The sequence below is a fragment of the Homalodisca vitripennis genome, chromosome 1, assembly GCF_021130785.1.
Source record: "Homalodisca vitripennis isolate AUS2020 chromosome 1, UT_GWSS_2.1, whole genome shotgun sequence".
Classification (NCBI taxonomy): Eukaryota; Metazoa; Arthropoda; class Insecta; order Hemiptera; family Cicadellidae; genus Homalodisca; species Homalodisca vitripennis.
Window position 1 is genome coordinate 14,315,658 of NC_060207.1, and position 23,296 is coordinate 14,338,953.

Sequence of the window (23,296 nt, forward strand, 5' to 3'; positions counted from 1 at the left end):
TAGGACCATATCCACACAAAGGCAGTTAGTACGGAATTGATGGGCGGTGTTTTCATAAGCTCGGTTGTGAATAGTACATCTGCCCATAGACGGTTCAGTATTACAATATGTAACGATCCAAAATGTCGGTGGTACCGGATCCACACAAAGGCAGTTAGTACGGAATTGATGGGCCGTGTTTTCATAAGCTCGGTTGTGTATAGTACATCTGTCTCATTGACGGTTCAGTATTACAGTATGTAATGATCCACAATGTCGGTAGTACCGGATCCACACAAAGGCAGTTAGTACGGAATTGATGGGCGGTGTTTTCATAAGCTCGGTTGTGTAATTAGTACTGCAGACTAGCACGGCACATTTATCAAGCAGGAGAAATTCAGTGCCGGATTACACTGCGGTGAGGATTGATGTGTTGGCAGCGAGGCTGACTGGTGCGGTCCCGGGACTGGGTCTAACAACTGCCCGCCACCGTGTAAACACTTGGATTTTTAAAGTTGATCTGTTTAGGGGGGTCACGTCATCCTGTATACCACGTGAAAGGGACCTTTTTTTCAATTTCAAGTGATTTTTTTTATTTTTAAACTTTAAGGCCACGTGTTATGTTGCTTTGCTGTTGCCTTACAAGTATATAACTAAAAGCTATGTTTACAGTATAGATTATAAAGATGACGGTACAATTGTTGAATCATTGCAGATAAAGCAGTAAACCTTTACATATCATTAATATGAAATATTTTTATAACTAGTATATTATTTTACACCATATCATGGGTCGGTCGCCAAGGATACTATTGTGATCAAAATCGTATTGCTTTATCTATAATAATTCATAAACAATATTTCCATCCTCAATACGATAGCTTGTATGCTATATTTGCATTACGTCCTGTCCCCTCTCCCCAATATATATATTGGTATACACGTTACGAAGTAAACATCGAAAATCACTACAGAATTTACTGTTAATAGTGAATAGAAATAAGTTATTTATACCTTAACGTACATGATTTGAAATTTGAAGGAATGTGTAGAGATATTATAATTATTTTAATTAGAAATGAACGGTAAAAAATTCACGGTTATTATGGGTTTCACGTTTGTTTGTAAGCTTGATTTAAAAAAATTGTGTTACTTGAATTGTAATTGTTAATTACAATTTCGTAATTATTGCTAGTTTCCTGATTATTCAAAGACTCGGTAATTGTCGATCCGGTAGCGTTGTTTAATAGCTCACTGTACACAGGTTTGAGGTGTAAAACCAGTAGAGCACCATGTGTAGTGTACCACAGCGTAATGTGGGGAATCAATCTTAGCCGGCCCACACAGCACGTGCACGTAAGCTATTGCCTCCTTTCCGATACATTTGTCATTGCCTGGCCTCAACTGTAATTGTTTCTTGTTACTGGGTCGTTTGTTCCGTTCGCCTAGTTTGTTTCCTGTTCTGGCATAGGCACAAGCTTCAGGCGCTGTTTCCTGTTCTGGCATAGGCACAAGCTTCGGGCGCTGTTTCCTGTTCTGGCATAGGCACAAGCTTCGGGTACTGTTTCCTGTTCTGGCATAGGCACAAGCTTCGGGCGCTGTTTCCTGTTCTGGCATAGGCACAAGCTTCGGGTACTGTTTCCTGTTCTGGCATAGGCACAAGCTTCGGGTGCTGTTTTCCTGTTCTGGCATAGGCACAAGCTTCGGGCGCTGTTTTCTTCCTTTTAATAGTTGACCTTTGCTAGAAAAATGATGAACCCTTTACCCTGTCTCTCACTCAATAAAAAGCGTCTATCACGCATTTAGTAATTTTAGGCGGATGGGATTTTAGGGGATCGATGGGCGTTCCTTCCAGTCCCGAAAAGTTTTCCCTTTAAAGCCTTATTGTGCCCTTCCTCATGTGCCACTGGCCTGTGCCAGGATCTTATCAAATAAAATAAGGGGGAGAGTCGATACAGTGCTACGGTCACATACAGGATTTGAACCTGTACTATACAGTACATATCTGCGCCTCACTATAAGTCCGACGCGACGCCTTAAACCGCACGGTCATCTGTACCCCCACACGCACCTCATCGATTAGGGTCGTGCTTTTGTGTATTATTTACAAAAGTAATTTTTTAACGCTTCAAAGCTGTACTCTGACCGCACTTATCAAACTGTTAATTTCTCCGTGTAGGGAACCAAGCAAGCTGGGCAATGGAGAATAAGCAAGGGAAGTACAGAAATCCCTGTATTACAAACTATATTGTAATAATATAAAGTTCTGAGGCCATTGACGTAAGATCTAAGGTTTAGTGAAGATTCAATGTTCTAGCATTCCAACTAGCTCTTTAGTCCGTACAGATGGCACAAACAAACCAAAGTTATTCTAATCCGGTTTAGGAAATTCAGAATCGCAATATGGAAATTCAAAAGCACAGTTTAAACAGGCTCGGCGCGTGACGTTGACGAGCAGATACAGAGTTATAAACGACCGACTGTCAGAAAGGATATATATTCTTTTTGTTAGGAAGAGTCCCGAGAAGACTACAATGTTGTGTTTGACTAATGATGCTCAGTTTCTTTCGGTTTGTTTCCGCCCGAGTTTCGCGCGACATTAAGCGTCAAAATCTTTGTAAGATGGGTCCATAACTGCTTGTGCTTTTAATTTGTGATTTGTTTTACACTTTTGGCACTGACAATACAATGCATCGCAACCGTCGGGTTTGTTTTATTAACGTTTAAAGCATATAATATAATCTCTTATAGCTTATTATTTCTACACACCTTAGGCGCCCCCCCCCCCCCACTTATCTTCTGTACTCTGTAAGCGGTCATTGGATTCTTTTGGTAGTGGGAATTAGCAGCTGCTGACCCACATTACGATTACCTACTAAAATCAATTGTGTTCTTTATTGCTATTCTGTAATACGCATTGAACGACCAGACAGCATAATATTTCTCCGGTATAGTTGTTTTAATTTACTTTTGTATTTATCTTTATAATATCCAAACACTAGATGAAGCTGGAAAGTTAAATCTTTTACTGAGATTAAACGGTGGTCTGAGAAATGTGTTAACTTTGACGGATGTGTCTGGGATGTGAGTCGAGAACATTCAGAACATCCGTAAAGTGTTTTTTTTTTACCCACATTAACAAACTGTTTTGCGAAATACTCGTATAATTGCTGTAAAATATTTTAGTTATATTAAATATTGAAGATAATTAATAAATAATAAGTTCCCAGGATCTCTGTGTTAAGAAATTCGTCATAAGGGTAGTTAAATTTCAACTATTGCCTCAAAATCAACATAGCTCTTCTTTGGGTCAAGAGGAATGCGTCTCAAGTTTCAAGTCTTAATGTACTTTCTATCGGAGAGAATATAAAAAAACAAATCAGCTGATGATATAGATGATAGTGGATGTTATAACAAATCACCTGATTTTTAAATACGAAACTGTGACAAAAATCTAAATTTTAGGCTTTAGCACTGTTTTAGTGATGCCAGATCGAGCGCTTTATCACAAAGAAGGGAATCTACATTTCTGTCCTATGACTGCTTGGTGCCAACACGTCATAGCTATGAAGGGTATGATGAAGAAAAGACAGAGACCACTACTTCTAAGAAAAAACTTTGAGAAGTCTTCTGTTTACGTTTACTCATGAGGGGAGTACGTGATAGAAGGATTACAATTTTAAGTATTAAGACAAGTTGTGAATAAAATAGAACGATTATGCTGGCCTCGACGCTGTTTAATGGCTGCACAGAAGATGAGAACAACAATACAATACAGCAATCTATCCCGGGGCTATCCGTCCAGCAGCGAATTCTTGCTACTAGTGCCTATCTTCGTCTTGACCCTGTTCTATTGTTATCCCGTCTCATTCTATTACACCCGCACTTATTTTATTATTATTTCAGAACTCTAACACAGACTACAAGTTTTGATAAAGGTGCTTACACCCTGTTTGCGATAATCTTTCAAAGTAACAACGAACCAAAAATTAATACACTCATGAATTGCGTTATATCCATTAATTAACGAAGGGCTGCTCCGAGTTGTTTTCAGTAGTAAAAGAAAACTACAACATACAAGATTTAAGTGCAGATAATCAACGTTTCTATGAAGCAATGTTTCTAAACAACAATAGATTATGCTAAATATTTTTATTAAATTTAAAAAATCGCAGAAGAAATTACTATTTTCTATTGTAACTATTATAATTAAGATAATACTTGCTACTAAAAGTCGAGTAGTAGCACTGAACTACGTATATGATATCAGAGTAGTCCAGTTTGCTCTCATATTGCTAGGAGACGAGTGTCAGTGCGGTATTTTAGGTGGCTTCTCGTGTCAGAGTGGGAAATGAGGAGATGGCTAATGCCGGTAATATTAGTGATAGTTGTACACACCGTCACAGCCGCAGTCTCTCTGGTATTGACTTAACACTCATATTGCGAGGAGACGAGCGTCACTGCGGTATTTGAGGTGGCTTCTCGTGTCAGAGTGGGAAATGAGGAGATGGCTAATGCCGGGAATATTAGTGATGGTTGTACACACCGTCACAGCCGCAGTCTCTCTGGTATTGACTGAACACTCATATTGCGAAGAGACGAGCGTCACTGCGGTATTTGAGGTGGCTTCTCGTGTCAGAGTGAGAAATGAGGAGATGACTAATGCCGGGAATATTAGTGATGGATGTACAAACCGTCACAGCCGCAGACTCTCTGGTATTGAACTGAACACTCATATTGCTAGGAGACGAGCGTCACTGCGGTATTTGAGGTGGTTTCTCGTGTCAGAGTGGGAAATGAGGAGATGGCTAATGCCGGGAATATTAGTGATGGATGTACACACCGTCACAGCCGCAGTCTCTCTGGTATTGACTGAACACTCATATTGCGAGGAGACGAGCGTCACTGCGGTATTTGAGGTGGTTCTCGTGTCAGAGTGGGAAATGAGGAGATGGCTAATGCCGGGAATATTAGTGATGGTTGTACGCCGTCACAGCCGCAGGTCTCTCTGGTATTGACTGAACACTCATATTGCGAGGAGACGAGCGTCACTGCGGTATTTGAGGTGGTTTCTCGTGTCAGAGTGGGAAATGAGGAGATGGCTAATGCCGGGAATATTAGTGATGGATGTACACACCGTCACAGCCGCAGTCTCTCTGGAATTGACTGAACACTCATATTGCGAGGAGACGAGCGTCACTGCGGTATTTGAGGTGGTTTCTCGTGTCAGAGTGGGAAATGAGGAGATGGCTAATGCCGGGAATATTAGTGATGGATGTACACACAGGTACAGCCGCAGGCTCTCTGGTATTGACTGAACACTCATATTGCTAGGAGACGAGCGTCACTGCGGTATTTGAGGTGGCTTCTCGTGTCAGAGTGGGAAATGAGGAGATGGCTAATGCCGGGAATATTAGTGATGGATGTACACACATCTACAGCCGCAGTCTCTCTGGTATTGACTGAACACTCATATTGCTAGGAGACGAGCGTCACTGCGGTATTTGAGGTGGCTTCTCGTGTCAGAGTGGGAAATGAGGAGATGGCTAATGCCGGGAATATTAGTGATAGTTGTACACACCATCACAGCCGCAGTCTCTCTGGTATTGACTGAACACTCATATTGCTAGGAGACGAGCGTCACTGCGGTATTTTGAGGTGGCTTCTCGTGTCAGAGTGGGAAATGAGGAGATGGCTAATGCCGGGAATATTAGTGATGGATGTACACACCGTCACAGCCGCAGTCTCTCTGGTATTGACTGAACACTCATATTGCGAGGAGACGAGCGTCACTGCGGTATTTGAGGTGGCTTCTCGTGTCAGAGTGGGAAATGAGGAGATGGCTAATGCCGGGAATATTAGTGATGGTTGTAAACCGTCACAGCCGCAGTCTCTCTGGTATTGACTGAACACTCATATTGCGAGGAGACGAGCGTCACTGCGGTATTTGAGGTGGTTTCTCGTGTCAGAGTGGGAAATGAGGAGATGGCTAATGCCGGGAATATTAGTGATGGATGTACACACCGTCACAGCCGCAGTCTCTCTGGTATTGACTGAACACTCATATTGCGAGGAGACGAGCGTCACTGCGGTATTTGAGGTGGTTTCTCGTGTCAGAGTGGGAAATGAGGAGATGGCTAATGCCGGGAATATTAGTGATGGTTGTACACCGTCACAGCCGCAGTCTCTCTGGTATTGACTGAACACTCATATTGCGAGGAGACGAGCGTCACTGCGGTATTTGAGGTGGCTTCTCGTGTCAGAGTGGGAAATGAGGAGATGACTAATGCCGGGAATATTAGTGATGGATGTACACACCGTCACAGCCGCAGTCTCTCTGGTATTGACTGAACACTCATATTGCGAAGAGACGAGCGTCACTGCGGTATTTGAGGTGGCTTCTCGTATCAGAGTGGGAAATGAGGAGATGGCTAATGCCGGGAATATTAGTGATGGATGTACACACCGTCACAGCCGCAGTCTCTCTGGTATTGACTGAACACTCATATTGCGAGGAGACGAGCGTCACTGCGGTATTTGAGGTGGCTTCTCGTGTCAGAGTGGGAAATGAGGAGATGGCTAATGCCGGGAATATTAGTGATGGTTGTACGCACCGTCACAGCCGCAGTCTCTCTGGTATTGACTGAACACTCATATTGCGAAGAGACGAGCGTCACTGCGGTATTTGAGGTGGCTTCTCATGTCAGAGTGGGAAATGAGGAGATGGCTAATGCCGGGAATATTAGTGATGGTTGTACGCACCGTCACAGCTGCAGTCTCTTTGGTATTGACTGAACACTCATATTGCGAAGAGACGAGCGTCAGTGCGGCATTTGAGGTGATTAAAAATATGAACAGGTATGGAATGATAAGATAGGCACTCTACTTTCAGTATTTTATTTTATATATTTCACATATGAAAGAGGTGGACAGATTACTGTGTCCCCATATTTATCTTTAATAGTCATCGCATTCCGAACATTTTTTTTTTTTTTTACTGTCTATAAGGATCAGTATGATAAAATGTTTAGGCATTTTTAGTAATTTTATATAAAGCATATTCCGTCGATTCTGTACAGTTTTGCAGACATTTTTATTAACTACTGAAATGCATTTCTATGCTAATTACCTTGATGCATCTTGAAAAATATACAATTTAACATGATTTCCTGTTATTTTCAGCAACGTATTTAGCTACAAAAACTATAATTAAGAAAACTTAACTGACGAAGATTTTTGGTAGTATTCGATAACATACGTGTTGAATTTGACACAAGCATTGAAATTGAATAATTAGAAACTATTTACAAGAGTAATGATCTTTGACAATATACGAGACGTGGCTGTGGCAGAGAAATGCCATGGAATGTTCCAGCCATGCCAGGCTAGCGCGATGCACTGCCACATTATTAACGGCGAATGCCAGGAGTCCGTCTCCTGTTGGCCATTATACTCTTCCACTTCATTTGTCCTCCTTTCTCGTGCCGTCTTCAATTTTTCTCATTTGAATTTTTATGTGCGCCCGCAAAAGCTGTGACCTGAATCACTGTCACTGTAAGTGCCATCTAACAGCACAACATCTAGGGTTGGAAATGTTTTAACAAAACTTATCCCTGCTCTGCTCAGGTATATATTTAAATAATTATAGTGGTTAAGTTTTAAACGTTTTAAATATTGTTGACTGCCGTCTTTAATTCGCCATATTGTAATTGTATAAAACATTGTAGTGTAAAGGTGTTGTTTTACATGATATCAATTAATTTTTTGCAGCAATTCCTATTACATTATCTTTTTTCTTAATTCTGTAAGGAATTATACAAATATTTTATCTAGCTTATTTATCATTCTAACTTAAGCAAAATATTATATATACTAGCGGGCCCGGCGCGCTTTGCTGCGCATTTCAATAATTTTTTGCAAAAGTTGCCCGCGGCTTCGCACGCAATTTCCCGTTGAAAACAGTACACTATATTCACTTATTCTTTTTCTATCACATTCTAAACATTGCTGAGATAATTGATAGTCGTTCCATCGTGAGCCTCTTGGGCGTATTATGAAGGTATGTACCATATTCCTGCCTCTATCTAGCTGTTACCCACGGCTTCGCACGCAAATCTTAAGAACCGAAGTCCTTATATTACTTAGTAAATTTTTTTTTTTACTATAATAAATTTTAGATTAAATTAGTTATATCTCCGATGCCACGATTGAGCTTGCTTTGTTGTCTCGATCGAGAGAATATGTACACACGGAGTTTTGAGAACCATACTTCTGTCAAAAAAAACAACTAAGGTTGATTTTATAACATTCTTTATATTTGTAGCCAACGTAAGATAGTAATTATGATATCTGCATTACTCTTCTGATCAAGCATGAGCATGGTTTATATTAAATAAATATTGCAGTTAAAGGTGAATTTTTACGTCAAATTTGAATTGTATTATCTGGATAGTAAAGTCTATGTTTAACAGTGATTGCAAAAACAGTTTTAAACAAAATTTGTCGTTTCTCTTAAGATTACTCTATGCTTTAAAACTATAAGTGTAATATATGTTTACAAAGAACAGCTGATTAAAAATTTGAAAAGACGTTAACATATGTTTGCTGCAATGCATTTCTTATGGGTATTTCTGTAACCAGTGGGGCGGAATCCTGAATCGGGAAAGGGATGGGCATAGCTTATAAACCTTCTCCGTGGAAAAATACATATACGTACAAATTTTCATCATGATCGGTCCAATAGTTCACGATTCCATAAAGGACAAACATACAAACATTCATTTTTATATATATATATAATGATATTCATTAGTTAAAATTCTTTTTTGGTTATGTTTTTTTAAATTCTTGGTTTGGGTTCTGTTTGTTTGTTTAATTAAATCAGTGTGTTTCTGATGAAGGATTCTGAAACTCACAAATTTTGGGAACTAAAAAATTAAAACACGAACTTTGGTTTCTGTGTTTTTAGAAACTTTGAACTACTTGGAAAAGTGTATATATATATATATATATATATATAAAATATATATTATGTATATATAAATATATGATATTATATTTTATATATTATACAAATTTAACTTATGTAAATACAGTACAAGTAGTTTGAAAGGTATTTTGGCTTCTGGCCATATGTTAGTTTGGTTATTTTAACACATATCTGACAGAAACGGCCAAATAAAATAATTGAACCGCAAAACGTAAGTTCTCTGTAGTGTAAGGGTAGTGTACTCACCCGGCAAGTGAGAGATCCGGGTTCGAGTCCTGGCGGAGCAAGTACTTTTTGTGATTCGATGTTTATTGAAATTATATACACACATATGCATAAGCGAATTGAGGATCGTGTTTAGTTAAGAAATACGTTGAAATCATTTATTGCAACACCATCTTTAAAATTAAACATTTATCCGGATCCTAGGTGGCGGCCGAAAATATGAACTAATTTAAAACGAAGCACTTGCTACTCGACAACGATGAGCGTTAGTCCGCGGTCGATATATGAAGAAATGTGGGAAAATGTGAAACGAGGGGACATTTGAAACTTACCGTGTACGGGTAAACATAAATAAGTAAGTAGAAATACTAATGGTTAGCAAAATAAACTAATGATGTCAACACATTGCACACAGTCATGTCATCTGGTGTGTAGTTAAATATACCCCATGACAAAGATGCTAGTTTGGTGTATGTGTGTATATATATATATATATATATATATATATATATATATATATATATATATATAAGGATTACTTACGTTATTTATCAACGTTTGTAACTTTCATTCTTATCGCGGAGCGGTGATTATGCCTGCTAATTAAGGCCTAACTTTATTACACTTAGAAGACTTTAAATTTAATACTGTAGGCGTCGAGTTTTCTTTTAAATTAAAAAACATTCAGGTGTAAAAAGTTTAATTTTATGGAAACCAGGTTAATGCTTGGATGTAGACTAAAGTTCTGATTCTATCAGACTGGAGATAATTAATATTTTCTTAATCTGTTTAACTTGGCCATTATAAGTTTATTGTGATAACAATGTTTAACAAGGTTAACATTAGTTTGTATACAAGTTGCAGTCAGCTTGATTACTACACGAGGGACCAGCTCGTAAAACCGGGCGCACCTCAGATAAAGTTATTTTGTTACGTTATAGCGGTCTCAGGAGTAACATTGAAACTATTATTTGTAAAGGAATTATCTTCAAGAAAGTTAAACTTAATAATAACAAAATAATAAGTCAATTATAACATTAAGACGCAGTATGTTAATGTTTAAATTATTTATTCATAGTGAAATTACATTAATGTACACCTTTGATTAGTAAGGAAAACGCAAGTCTGCTATACTTGATTAAGATATATTACTTTCATGGAATTGGTCAGTTTTTTGGCATTTGTGTATTAGGTCGTTTATGTTCCCCACGTAAGCTCGTATTCAGCTGTGTGTTATTGTTATCCGCAAGAGTTAATGGTTATTAATATATATCATTGAACATTTTGCTATGAAGAACGTTTTTGTTTTCTCGTGCGTTCTTCTCTACATAGGTACTTGGTTAACCAGGCTATATGTGCAATACCATTTTAAAAAGTACGAGCAGTGCGTTTGGATTATTTCATAGCTCTCTATTTTGGAATTATCATATTTTATCTTCAGAATCTCCTGTTAAGGGAAGACGCAGTTACTGCATTATTTAGCATTCCCTCGACTTGTCACTCTTCCCTCAATGAGTAGGTTTCACAATACCCCGCCAGAGTTGTAGACTTGTTGAGGGATGTCAGAGTTGTCTCAATATTTAGCATTCCCTCGACTTGTCACTCCTCCCTTAGTGAGTAGGCATGACGACACCCAACCAGAGTCCCTTGTTGAGAGTTGGCAGTTGCCTCAGTATTTAGAATTCTCTCGACTTGTCACTCCTCCTTCAGTGAGTAGGCATGACGACACCCAACCAGAGTCCCTTGTTGAGAGTTGGCAGTTGCCTCAGTATTTAGAATTCTCTCGACTTGTCACTCCTCCTTCAGTGAGCAGGCATGACGACACCCCACCAGACTCCCTTGTTGAAGGATGTCAGTTGCCTCAGTATTTATCATTCCCTCGACTTGTCACCCCTGCCTCAGTGAGTAGGCATGACGACACTCCCCAGTTCCTTGTTGAGGGATGTGAGAGTTGGTACAGTATTTATCATTCCCTCGACTTGTCACCCCTGCCTCAGTAAGTATGTGTGACGACACTCCCTAGTCCCTTACCCCGCACCGTGGTGAGCGCCAGAAGCCTGGTATTGACGCACCTGTGGCGAGGATGTGCAGCATGTCTGAGGCTCTGTGTTGTAACAGTGCGAGGAGCCAGCCAGGGCCCGGCCCAGGCCCAGAGTAGCCCCAACACGAGGGCCCGTCGCCGCGGCAATCGTCGCCTCACCAGGAACGAGAGTCGCTACCACTCAGGTAACTCAGCAGCTAACTCCCGCTTCGCTTGTCTTACTGTTCTGGGGGAGAGCTTGGGACGCTTGTGGTTAGTTGTAATCTTTACTGGTGTATGTATGCTCATCATTATTATTTGTTTATTTTCTCTTTAGTGGTAAAATTTCAATAAAATAACACATGTGTAAAATACATGGAAAGTAGTAATGGCAATTTTTTGAGTGTTATGATTTTATGAATCAAGTATTTTTGTAAATGTAATTGTTACAAATACATTTCCTATTTCCGTATATTAAAATGTTGTTGTTAATTAAACATATCAAGTTAATATTAAATATTCTTTAATTATTAGACCCCGGGTGCTACGTACGTCGTTGCCTACAACCCGCGTCTGGCGTGCAGTGTTTCTCTAAGACGAAGCTAACGTATTTTAATATTCAGATTTCCTGTATGTCTGCAACAAAATGTGTCTGGAAATACGTCCAGAATAACGTCTCGCTGCGTATAGGGAGCAACATCGGTAACAATTTTCTAGACCTTGAGCTGTTACCTAGCATCTTTGTGGTCATTGACGACCACTGCAAAAATCCCAGACATTGGTAACCATGAGGTAGATGCGTGTATTATGATTATTTAAATACAATACTTACATGCGACAATGATTTCTGAAATATCAGTATTTCTGACATCAAATTTAAAAATCTTCTTAATGGATCCAAAACGCATCCGGTTTTACTGTATCAGGTCAAAGGTCTCGTGGACTCTGAAAGTTGACATCTGCAATGGTCATCTGGAGAAATGTCCATCTCCAGGACTTGTGACACGCTCCAAAATTAATCCCGACGTCAATGATGATCACGCATTGGAATTTTCTCATCTTATTCCTGTCATTCCTTGGAAATAAATAATAAATTCCGGCTCCTTGGCGGTTTTAACCGAAAAGTATAAGGCTCCTCTTCAGAAGCCACTGCAAGAACGATTCTGCTCTGCAAAGAGAGTGGTGGCTCTGTTGTTGTATTGTCACTTTCTACCATTTTAACTGTGTTATGTAGTTGAAATTATAAGAAAATGATTTGATTTTTTAAACCTTACTATTTGAGTATTAATAGAAAACTGTTTGAGAAAACAATAGTGGTTTGAGAAAACCCTGAACAAATTACATTACTTATGCATAAAATTATGCATTTTTGTAAAGTAACACAGTGTCAAAATCTGTAACATTGTATTTTTAAATCAATTAATAATTTCTTGATTAAACAATCAAAGAGAATCTGTCCTAAAGGTGAACACTCCATTTAATTGTTGGTATCGAGATATCGTAGTAGGACATATATTACAATACATAGACGATGAGCTTGATTAAAAACTCCTGGAGACGGTCTTGTATTATAAAAATGAATTTGCTAAAAGTACAGTAGTAGCCTCTCCCCTTGCGTCGGCAGCCCAGCCTCGCGCCGCATCTGCTATTATCCACTTGCCCTTCCTCCAGGGACACTCAACAGATTACAGTACTTAAACTGCCATTGTAACCCGATCACTCCTTTGTTGTAGGTTACCGTCGACCGTTGTAACTGGATCATTCAATATCTCCTGTTTAATTAGAAGATTTACCGAAGAGATGTTTGTCATTTTTGTTGGCTGAGCGTTAGCGAAGCCTATTATTCAAGGAGCTGGAACATTTTCATTTCTGCCTGTCTGTCCGCACAATATCTCGAAAGATTTGTCACTAAATAAACAAGCGACTCAAATCAGGTGCTGGAACTAGTGACTCCACGTAGGAGGTTCATACTAGAGGGACTCAGAACCAAGTGGGCGGAAGGAATCCTACGGCGACCAAGCTATTTCAATTAATGCCAAGAGGGGTATCCACTATTGCCCCGATCAATCGGAGACAAGACGACCGATCACATATCGTACATGTGTGCAGCCAGTTGCAATGTATCTCATTGTAAATTATATATAAAACTGCCAATGTGAAACAAATTAGTCTTAAAGTGAAATTGTATTTTATATTATGGAGGAACAACGTTATTATGATATCTAGAGAATGAATTTAGCTGTGGACTTGAAATTTTGCATGCGGTGTAATTTCTACGTAGGCAACGTCGGGTTTGATGATGGGCACGTGGCTTAGGCTTTACAGAGGTTCCGAAGCATATCTTGAATTCATGCAATCCTTGAATTTTGCTTGTAAGTTAATTTCTACATAGACAAGATTAGTTCGATGAAGATTCCTGTTTACATATACGATTTAAATGAGTGTCATTAAAGTCTATCGCTCGTTAGGCTGGCAGAATTTCTCTGGTGGCTGTAAAAACTTCCTTTGTGTCTTGTTTGTCTTTCAATTCGCAGAGCATCTCGAGAATGAAATTAGCTTAAGACATGATCGAAGCTTCTTACTCAACACGTGGCGTGGCGTACTTATAAGTCGTAATACGTTTTAATACGTTAAAATGTACTTAACAACAGTAGAAACAGAGAAATATAAATCTAAGAATCGTTGTAACTCCAAAATAAGGTGAAACCCTGTTTAACTAACTACACTAATTAAATAGTTCCAATTAAAATGTGTATTATTTCTTCAGTTAAGCCTTTTTTAGATGAAATTAAAAAAGATATTTTGGTTTTGATTAATACATCCCTTAAGAAGAATTCGTATATATATTTTATTACTTTCTATATCTATAATTATATACATAAATACTTATTGGTCCTAAATTAAACCCGTTCAAAGTTCGCAAAAGTAGCATCATCAAAATGATTTTCACCATATCGTAATACTTTATGGTTTTAATGTGTAGGCGTGTGAATATGGTAAGCTTTACATTCTAAGCTGCGGTCTGGTAAACTTTCAATAAGTGAGCGCAATGAACACAGTAGTATCAGAATATTTATCAAAAATTATCAAATTTGCGTCTAATAATATTTTTCGCTCGAGAAATCAGGGGATCATGAATTGCGGGAGCTGAAAGGGGGGGGAGGGGGCTCAGTATCGCTGGTGTAAGCCAAGTTTGCGGCTCGCACCTCGGTGTTGGCTCGCTATTGATTTATACGGCAATAACTGCCACCTTACCTGCTCAGCATTCATGCTAGCCACTGGCTTATCTATCAGTGGTCGGGCTGCTACTTCTCTCCAATCTGTCCCGCCCTTCGCTGCCACCTTACCTGCTCAGCATTCATGCTGGCCACTGGCTTATCTATCAGTGGTCGGGCTGCTACTTCTCTCCAATCTGTCCCGCCCTTCGCTGCCACCTTACCTGCTCAGCATTCATGCTGGCCACTGGCTTATCTATCAGTGGTCGGGCTGCTACTTCTCTCCAATCTGTCCTGCACTTCGCTGCCATCTTACCTGCTGAGCATTCATGCTGGCCACTGGCTTATCTATCAGTGGTCGGGCTGCTACTTCTCTCCAATCTGTCCCGCACTTCGCTGCTATTTTACCTGCTCAGCATTCATGCTGGCCACTGGCTTATCTATCAGTGGTCGGGCTGCTACTTCTCTCCAATCTGTCCCGCACTTCGATGCCACCTTACCTGCTCAGCATTCATGGTGGCCACTGGCTTATCTATCAGTGGTCGGGCTGCTACTTCTCTCCAATCTGTCCCGCACTTCGCTGCCATCTTACACCAAACCTCAATAATATGTAGTTCCTTACGTTCCCGTCACTAAGACACCGGATCATTTCTATCTGTCTGTCTGTCTGGCCGCACGACATCTCCAGAACGAACTGACCTATCGTCTTGAAATTTCACATGAAGCCTCATTTCTACACAGACAATATCGAATTCGATGATGGCGCATGCCACTCCGTGGGATTTGGGCGAACATTACCGAATATCTTTATACTTACATTGGCCTTGCGGGTAACCATGATGGCAACGATAAAATATACGAATAAATGTTTAAACAACACAGAGTAGCGTACAATCATATGAGATTTTAACCTGTGACAATTGTTTCACAGATTAAGAATATAACAGTGGAGTGGTGAAAGTCAATGTTAAAAGTCGGTAAAAAATTTGATTTTAGCGCAATCTTGCGTTGTAGTACCGGCACTTTTATGTTTTTAAAACTTGTATTAAATACTACTATTGAATACATCGTATGACAAGACATCTCAAGAAATATTTTATTCGATAACTTCAATTTTTATATGAAACTTCGACTATAAATATACGAGAATGAGTGGTATGAAGGTGAATGTTCAACAATGGAATTTAGCTCAGCGTCATTTTTGTGTACATTTGTTGGTCTGTTGTCTATCTGCACGCAGGGCATCTCGAGGATGACATAAGCTATATATTTGAAATTTTGCATTCCACTTTGGGGGAAACTACCTTGTAGTTGTAATCAATATGTTATTGTAGTTCTTGTATTTATGCTATATTTTGTGAAATGGAATCTTTTTGGATTGGACAAAAAATCTTTTACCAGTAATAAATTAATAGTAGTAATAGCGCTACTTTCTCAAACACCACACATTTGTTTTTGTTGTCTTTTTGTAGACGGTTGTGGTGCAACCTCATCTCGTATAACAGAGCGAATGGGGAAAATCCTCGTATCCTAGTGGGATATTTCGGAAGTCACAGTTAGAACCAGAATGGGGCAGGGTCGGTTTGTACCACATTTAATCAGGTCGAAAACCACAGTTCGAGCCGCGACCGGTAACGAATTGATGAAAAGTTAATTGCCGGTAGCGGGCAGGCGTGTAGTTAGCGTCACGTTACGCTGTGCTGTGCTGTCCAGTCGGAAATTACATGATATATGGAAGCCAAGGTCGTGGGAGACAGGCAGGGTCAGACCGTACCGTAGGGCTCCAGACCCAGACCACTTTCTCTCGCTAACTGATCTCTAATTAAAAATCGTGACGTTCCCTCCAAAGCTCTCCGGGCCTCCGCGGTTACGTTTCTATTTTACAACTACAAGTGTTGCTGTAACCGTTACTAAATGTTGGATGTAAGTGTTAATTAGTTTCCCAATCAAAATATTATTTCATCATAAAATGGCGAACCCGATTCTAGAAATAATTAAATATTGCAATAATACTGTTAACAAGGAAGAGAGCTCATAGCTGGAGGCCGGAATCTTCCACAATTCGACTCTCTTCCAGAGACCGAAATGTTCCATAGTCCGAGAGGGTTCAAAGACCAGAAGTTGCTTTAGACCGGAAGTAAGACAGTGACGGACCCAACACGTCTAGAGTTTCCGGATACAGATATCCCACGTCAAGTAATCCAGAAACAGTTACCAAGACTACATTCAGGCAATCAGTCTACAAATTACGATAGGATGCGTTAAATATGTTCACTTGGACATAATTATTTCACCAATTGTTCTTGATATTGTTGCATTACCCTCTGAAGACCAGCCGTTTTTGCTCTCATATGTTGTACGAATAAAGTATTTTATAAATCAACGTGAATAAACCTACGGTGTGAAATTTAACGTCTCAATTTCTTTTTAAGGAACTTGGGGTTTTTGTAAATTCGTTTTCATATTTTTATGGAAAGATACTGCACTTCCATTAAACAATACATTTTATTTTCTGATGACTATTCTTGTACGTTTCCTATTCACTTACTAAGTACGTAAGCTTGTTCATTTATAGTCCTCGTTGTTTAGAAAAAAAAAACTCAATCTTCCTCTTTGATTTCATATTGCAATGATCTGTTGTTGTCTTGGTATTTTCGGTCTGGACGCCCTGCACTGTATGTTATACAACACGTGTTGCATTCCTTTATTCATTCACAACTGGCGTGCAGCGGACTTTAATTGAACGACTCGTGCAGAGTATTTTAACCGATACATTGCAAATGTGTAAAATGTTATCCTCACACTGTCTAAAATGTATACAACATATGGAAGGAAATAAAACAATGAATGTCAGGACCATTTGTCGTTCACCCCTTTTATGTCTCAACTGAAATCATTTTAAACTCAGATTGGAAAGCCTTTTTATTTTTGAAGGATAGTTTTAATGTAAAACAGTCCTCGAGTAGGCCTTACGTGCAAAACACCAAGAGTGATTCTATATAAGCATAGATTTACTGCAGTAATATGGAAACAGTTTTGGTAAATTTTCCATGGGTTATCATACCATTTTGGCACAAGTAACCTACCTGGTTGGTTGTTTTTATAAGATCACGCTTTTAGATTTTACATGATTTTTTTGTAATAAATGTACTGTAAACCATTCTATAAAAATATATATTTCTTAGCCCTTTCACACTTTAATTAAACGTTTTCTTTACAATATTGAAATATTCGTTTTTTTCGTGTTTACATTTAAACAAGATCATTTAATATCTGACTTCGTAGTACTTTATAGATATTAACTAACTACATTAACTAATCAGACATCAGGCAATCCATTTGTACAAGGCAAGGGCGGATCCTAGTAAAATTGATTTTCGTGGTGGGTCGCCTTTGTTTTAGTTTACCACTATCTTTATTGTAACTCGAAATGTTGCATTTTAATACAAGAAAAAAAAACATGTTTGGAAAAAATAATCACTCATAATCAAAGTTTGTTTAATTTTAAGTACAGTACACTTTACAAAATGAGAGTGATTAATTACTTTGTTGAAAATCTCGGAGAGGGCCAAGGCCCCCTTGTACTCTTTCTTTGATCCGCCCCTGGTACTATGTAAGGACCGTTCTTTTTGTGTGCTGTTTTCAACAATAATAGTTAATTAGAAATTTCTTACAAAGTTTTGATTGACCTTGAAATAAATCGTCTGGACTTTTGTTTGTTAAGATTACGAATTTACAAGGACACTGATTTAGACATACTCAAACTGTCCAGCTGCGTATTCTGACTGTAATGTACCGTCATGGTGACACGGCCATGAGTGTAACGCGCAGTGGGTGTCACCTCCATTGTGTGGGTACTCCGACGAGTGAAACCGTGAGAAGCCGAGGTACCAATAACCTAAGTGGCCTTCAGTAAGGATGGGTAGACCTCGGTATCACCACACACAATACGGCGTACTGAGGTCGACCCTCGTGTGGGAGGTAATCACACATTGTTTGGAAATTGCTGGGATCGAATTTCCCAATATAGTGTCCGTGAGTCGGGGACTATACTGGGTCGTAACTTCGGTCGTAGAATAACCGTCGCCCTTTGTTTGGCGTGCCGGGCAACATTGGACACACAATGACATTATAAACCGTGATTGATCCATTGAAATAATTCTTTTATCATTTTCATGAGTAGGTAACACTGCTTTGGCAAATAAACTATTAAGAAACTATCTTACATACATAAAAATAGCTGCATGTAAATATCTGTAGATTATCTTAATTGTCTGTGAGATAAACCTTCCAAAGAGTCAACAATTTGTAAACCGTTGTAAGATCTTAATCGTCATTACAATATTTAATCGTGAGGATTTAAAATTTGCAAGTATTACGTACAATTAATTTTCATATATTCGGACAAACACATAAATACTCTGTTAAACATGTCTTAGTCACACAGAGATAATCTTAATAACCTGGCTGATGTCATCAGAGTGTTAAATTATTAACCAGGAATGTGTTCAAAAGGCGTTTAAAATGAGCTCTTTGTTTCTCGATGTTTTTATACTTTTAGGGAGCAGGGGGGAGTGATTAATTTCCCATCAATTTAACACAGTTGTTTAGATTGTTTCATTCTGTTATGTTGTTTCTCCTGGGTTTTGTCCCGTATTGGTTACTATTCTCCCGTCGGACATGTGTGGATCCTGTATGAGTGACATTAGATGGCCGCCTCATATGACATAGCAAAATTAGTAGTGCACTACAATATTCCTAATCGACCACTATAAAAGTCTCTGTCATTAGACTTCACGGGTAAATGAGGTTAAAGTAAGAATTCTTACAACTTCTGGCAACGTAAAACAGTATTTCTTATCTTGATATAACGGATGTAGGCTAAGCGAAATTATGTAACCACACACCATTGGTTAATACACATTTTACGCAAGATTCAGCCATCAAAGTTAAACAGTACTTGATTTTACTGTACGATATCAAAAAGAATAACAAGGAATGGCGAATCATCGGCGTCACGATCCGGGCCTCATGATTGACTCGATGGCCAAACACCGCTTATGCAATACTGAGAGCACATTAAAAGCGAAAGGTTCTCTATATCTGTAATACGGGTTTAAATCAGGACACAGGAGAACCCGCCTTCTTGGGACCGAAGACTTACACTGGCTTTGACTCATTTCCGGCCAAGACAGCATTCCAGGAGCCCCCGGCCAGTTGATAAATAATTCATTACGGACCCGACTTGTTCTTTATGGGACGAGTTTGGCGAGCCTTCAGGCCCAGCGGAGTACAGACTAGGCGACGATTTGTCCCCGCGTCCTCTCCACCCAGCGGAGTACAGACTAGGCGACGATTTGTCCCCGCGTCCTCTCCACCCAGCGGAGTACAGACTAGACGACCATTTGTCCCCGCGTCCTCTCCACTCAGCGGAGTACAGACTAGGCGACGATTTGTCCCCGCGTCCTCTCCACCCAGCGGAGTACAGACAAGGCGACGATTTGTCCCCGCGTCCTCTCCACTCAGCGGAGTACAGACTAGGCGACGATTTGTCCCCGCGTCCTCTCCACTCAGCGGAGTACAGACTAGACGACGATTTGTCCCCGCGTCCTCTCCACCCAGCGGAGTACAGACTAGGCGACCATTTGTCCCCGCGTCCTCTCCACTCAGCGCAGTACAGACTAGACGACGATTTGTCCCCGCGTCCTCTCCACCCAGCGGAGTACAGACTAGGCGACGAATTGTCCCCGCGTCCTCTTCACCCAGCGGACTACAGACTACGACCATTTGTTCCCGCGTCCTCTTCACCCAGCGGACTAGACTACAACCATTAGTGACCGCAAAGTAAATAACCCTACAAGAACATTTAACTAGGATATTTGTAAGTTTATCCAGAATTATAAAATACAGACACGTAATGTTCAATTCAGTATGTCACTTTATTGAAAAGAATCTCAGGTAGTGACAAGTGTGTTTCATATTTTGATACAATTTTGAAGACAGACAGCAAAGTAAAAGTAGTGTATTCGCGTTTGAGAAGTTGTTAGTTCTCCCTTGACAAGAAAATGTGTCTTGTCAGTCAGCCAGTCAGCGAGCCAAACTTGGTGTTATTTGTTTTCCTTTCATGTCTTAAACAATCACTAGCTTGTTAAAATACTACGGCAGGGATTTGCCATAACACCCCCACCCCCCTCTCGTTACTACAGTACATATAGTCGGCCAGGCCACTGTAAACAGTGCAATAATATCGTGTAAACGGAAAAGCGGTAGTAATCAACGTAGCGCAGCAGGTAGTGGCAGCAGATAAATTTAAACAAAAATCAGTGATAGAAAACTGATTGCTGTTCCCAGTAATCAGCTGCTAAATCAGCATTTTTGTATCAACTTTGTGCTCTCTTACTTCTTTACAATTTTGGAAGTAATAAAAGAAATATACTTTATCTTGATTAAATGAAAAGTTAAAACTCTTACATACAAGTAATTCTATTCCTACACATAATATTTAAATTCAACAATAAATAGGTTTAATACGCATTAAATATAAAACAATACTAAGAACTTTAATTGGATGGAGTGGGGACAAAGTGTTTTAACACTTATAAGTGTGGGATAGTAGTGATATTACCACCACAGTTAGCCCTGTGTGCAGCTCAAATTCGGGTGTTCGTGAGTGACCTATACACCAATACAAGTGACACAGTAACCCAACTTAGCGTACAGTGTATTGTTCGGGTTCAGTACTGGTAACAATGTCGTAGAGCACTGTAAACAAGTAGATGATAACTACAGTTGTTGGTCGCCAGATTTAACCCTGTGTGCAGCATGAATCGGGTACAATACAAGTGACACAGTAACCCAACTTAGCGTACAGTGTATTGTTCGGGTTCAGTACTGGTAACAATGTTGTAGAGCACTGTAAACAAGTAGATGATAACTACAGTTGTTGGTCGCCAGAGTTAACCCTGTGTGCAGCATGAATCGGGTACAATACAAGTGACACAGTAACCCAACTTAGCGTACAGTGTATTGTTCGTGTTCAGTACTGGTAACAATGTCGTAGAGCACTGTAAACAAGTAGATGATAACTACAGTTGTTGGTCGCCAGAGTTAACCCTGTGTGCAGCATGAATCGGGTACAATACAAGTGACACAGTAACCCAACTTAGCGTACAGTGTATTGTTCGGGTTCAGTACTGGTAACAATGTCGTAGAGCACTGTAAACAAGTAGATGATAACTACAGTTGTTGGTCGCCAGAGTTAACCCTGTGTGCAGCATGAATCGGGTACAATACAAGTGACACAGTAACCCAACTTAGCGTACAGTGTATTGTTCCGGTTCAGTACTGGTAACAATGTCGTAGAGCACTGTAAACAAGTAGATGATAACTACAGTTGTTGGTCGCCAGAGTTAGCCCTGTGTATGTACACAAACACAACGACACAGTAACCCAGCGTAGCGCACACTGTACTGTTCGTGTTCAGTACTGGTAACAATGTCGTAGAGCACTGTAAACAAGTAGATTATAACTACAGTTGTTGGTCGCCAGAGTTAACCCTGTGTGCAGCATGAATCGGGTACAATACAAGTGACACAGTAACCCAACTTAGCGTACAGTGTATTGTTCGGGTTCAGTACTGGTAACAATGTCGTAGAGCACTGTAAACAAGTAGATGATAACTACAGTTGTTGGTCGCCAGAGTTAACCCTGTGTGCAGCATGAATCGGGTACAATACAAGTGACACAGTAACCCAACTTAGCGTACAGTGTATGGTTCCGGTTCAGTACTGGTAACAATGTCGTAGAGCACTGTAAACAAGTAGATGATAACTACAGTTGTTGGTCGCCAGAGTTAACCCTGTGTGCAGCATGTACACAATACAAGTGACACAGTAACCCAACTTAGCGTACAGTGTATTGTTCGGGTTCAGTACTGGTAACAATGTCGTAGAGCACTGTAAACAAGTAGATGATAACTACAGTTGTTGGTCGCCAGAGTTAACCCTGTGTATGTACACAAATACAACGACACAGTAACCCAACTTAGCGTACAGTGTATGGTTCGGGTTCAGTACTGGTAACAATGTCGTAGAGCACTGTAAACAAGTAGATGATAACTACAGTTGTTGGTCGCCAGAGTTAAGCCCTGTGTATGTACACAAACACAACGACACAGTAACCCAACTTAGCGTACAGTGTATTGGTTCCGGTTCAGTACTGGTAACAATGTCGTAGAGCACTGTAAACAAGTAGATGATAACTACAGTTGTTGGTCGCCAGAGTTAGCCCTGTGTATGTACACAAACACAACGACACAGTAACCCAACTTAGCGTACAGTGTATGGTTCGGGTTCAGTACTGGTAACAATGTCGTAGAGCACTGTAAACAAGTGATAACTACACAGAGTTAGCCCTGTGTATGTTCACAGTAAACACAGTAGATGATAATTCAGATTGTACAGAGTGAGACTGTAAACTGTTGTCATGCCAGAGTTAGCCCTGTGTATGTACACAAATACAAGTGACACAGTAACCCAACTTAGCGTACAGTGTATTGTTCGGGTTCAGTACTGGTAACAATGTCGTAGAGCACTGTAAACAAGTAGATGATAACTACAGTTGTTGGTCGCCAGAGTTAACCCTGTGTGCAGCATGAATCGGGTACAATACAAGTGACACAGTAACCCAACTTAGCGTACAGTGTATTGTTCGGGTTCAGTACTGGTAACAATGTCGTAGAGCACTGTAAACAAGTAGATGATAACTACAGTTGTTGGTCGCCAGAGTTAACCCTGTGTGCAGCATGAATCGGGTACAATACAAGTGACACAGTAACCCAACTTAGCGTACAGTGTATTGTTCGGGTTC

General features: G+C 39.9%; 1 protein-coding gene across 1 annotated transcript in view; it reads left to right on the forward strand.

Moving 5' to 3' along the window:
* Positions 1–23,296, forward strand: part of LOC124353510 (disco-interacting protein 2-like) — a gene marked incomplete at its 3' end in the record, with an annotated part of 307,439 nt that overhangs the window by 218,609 nt on the left and 65,534 nt on the right. Inside the window, 1 exon segment of the mRNA XM_046803412.1 lies at positions 11,312–11,419. Within this exon segment, the coding sequence (XP_046659368.1) occupies positions 11,312–11,419 (108 nt within the window).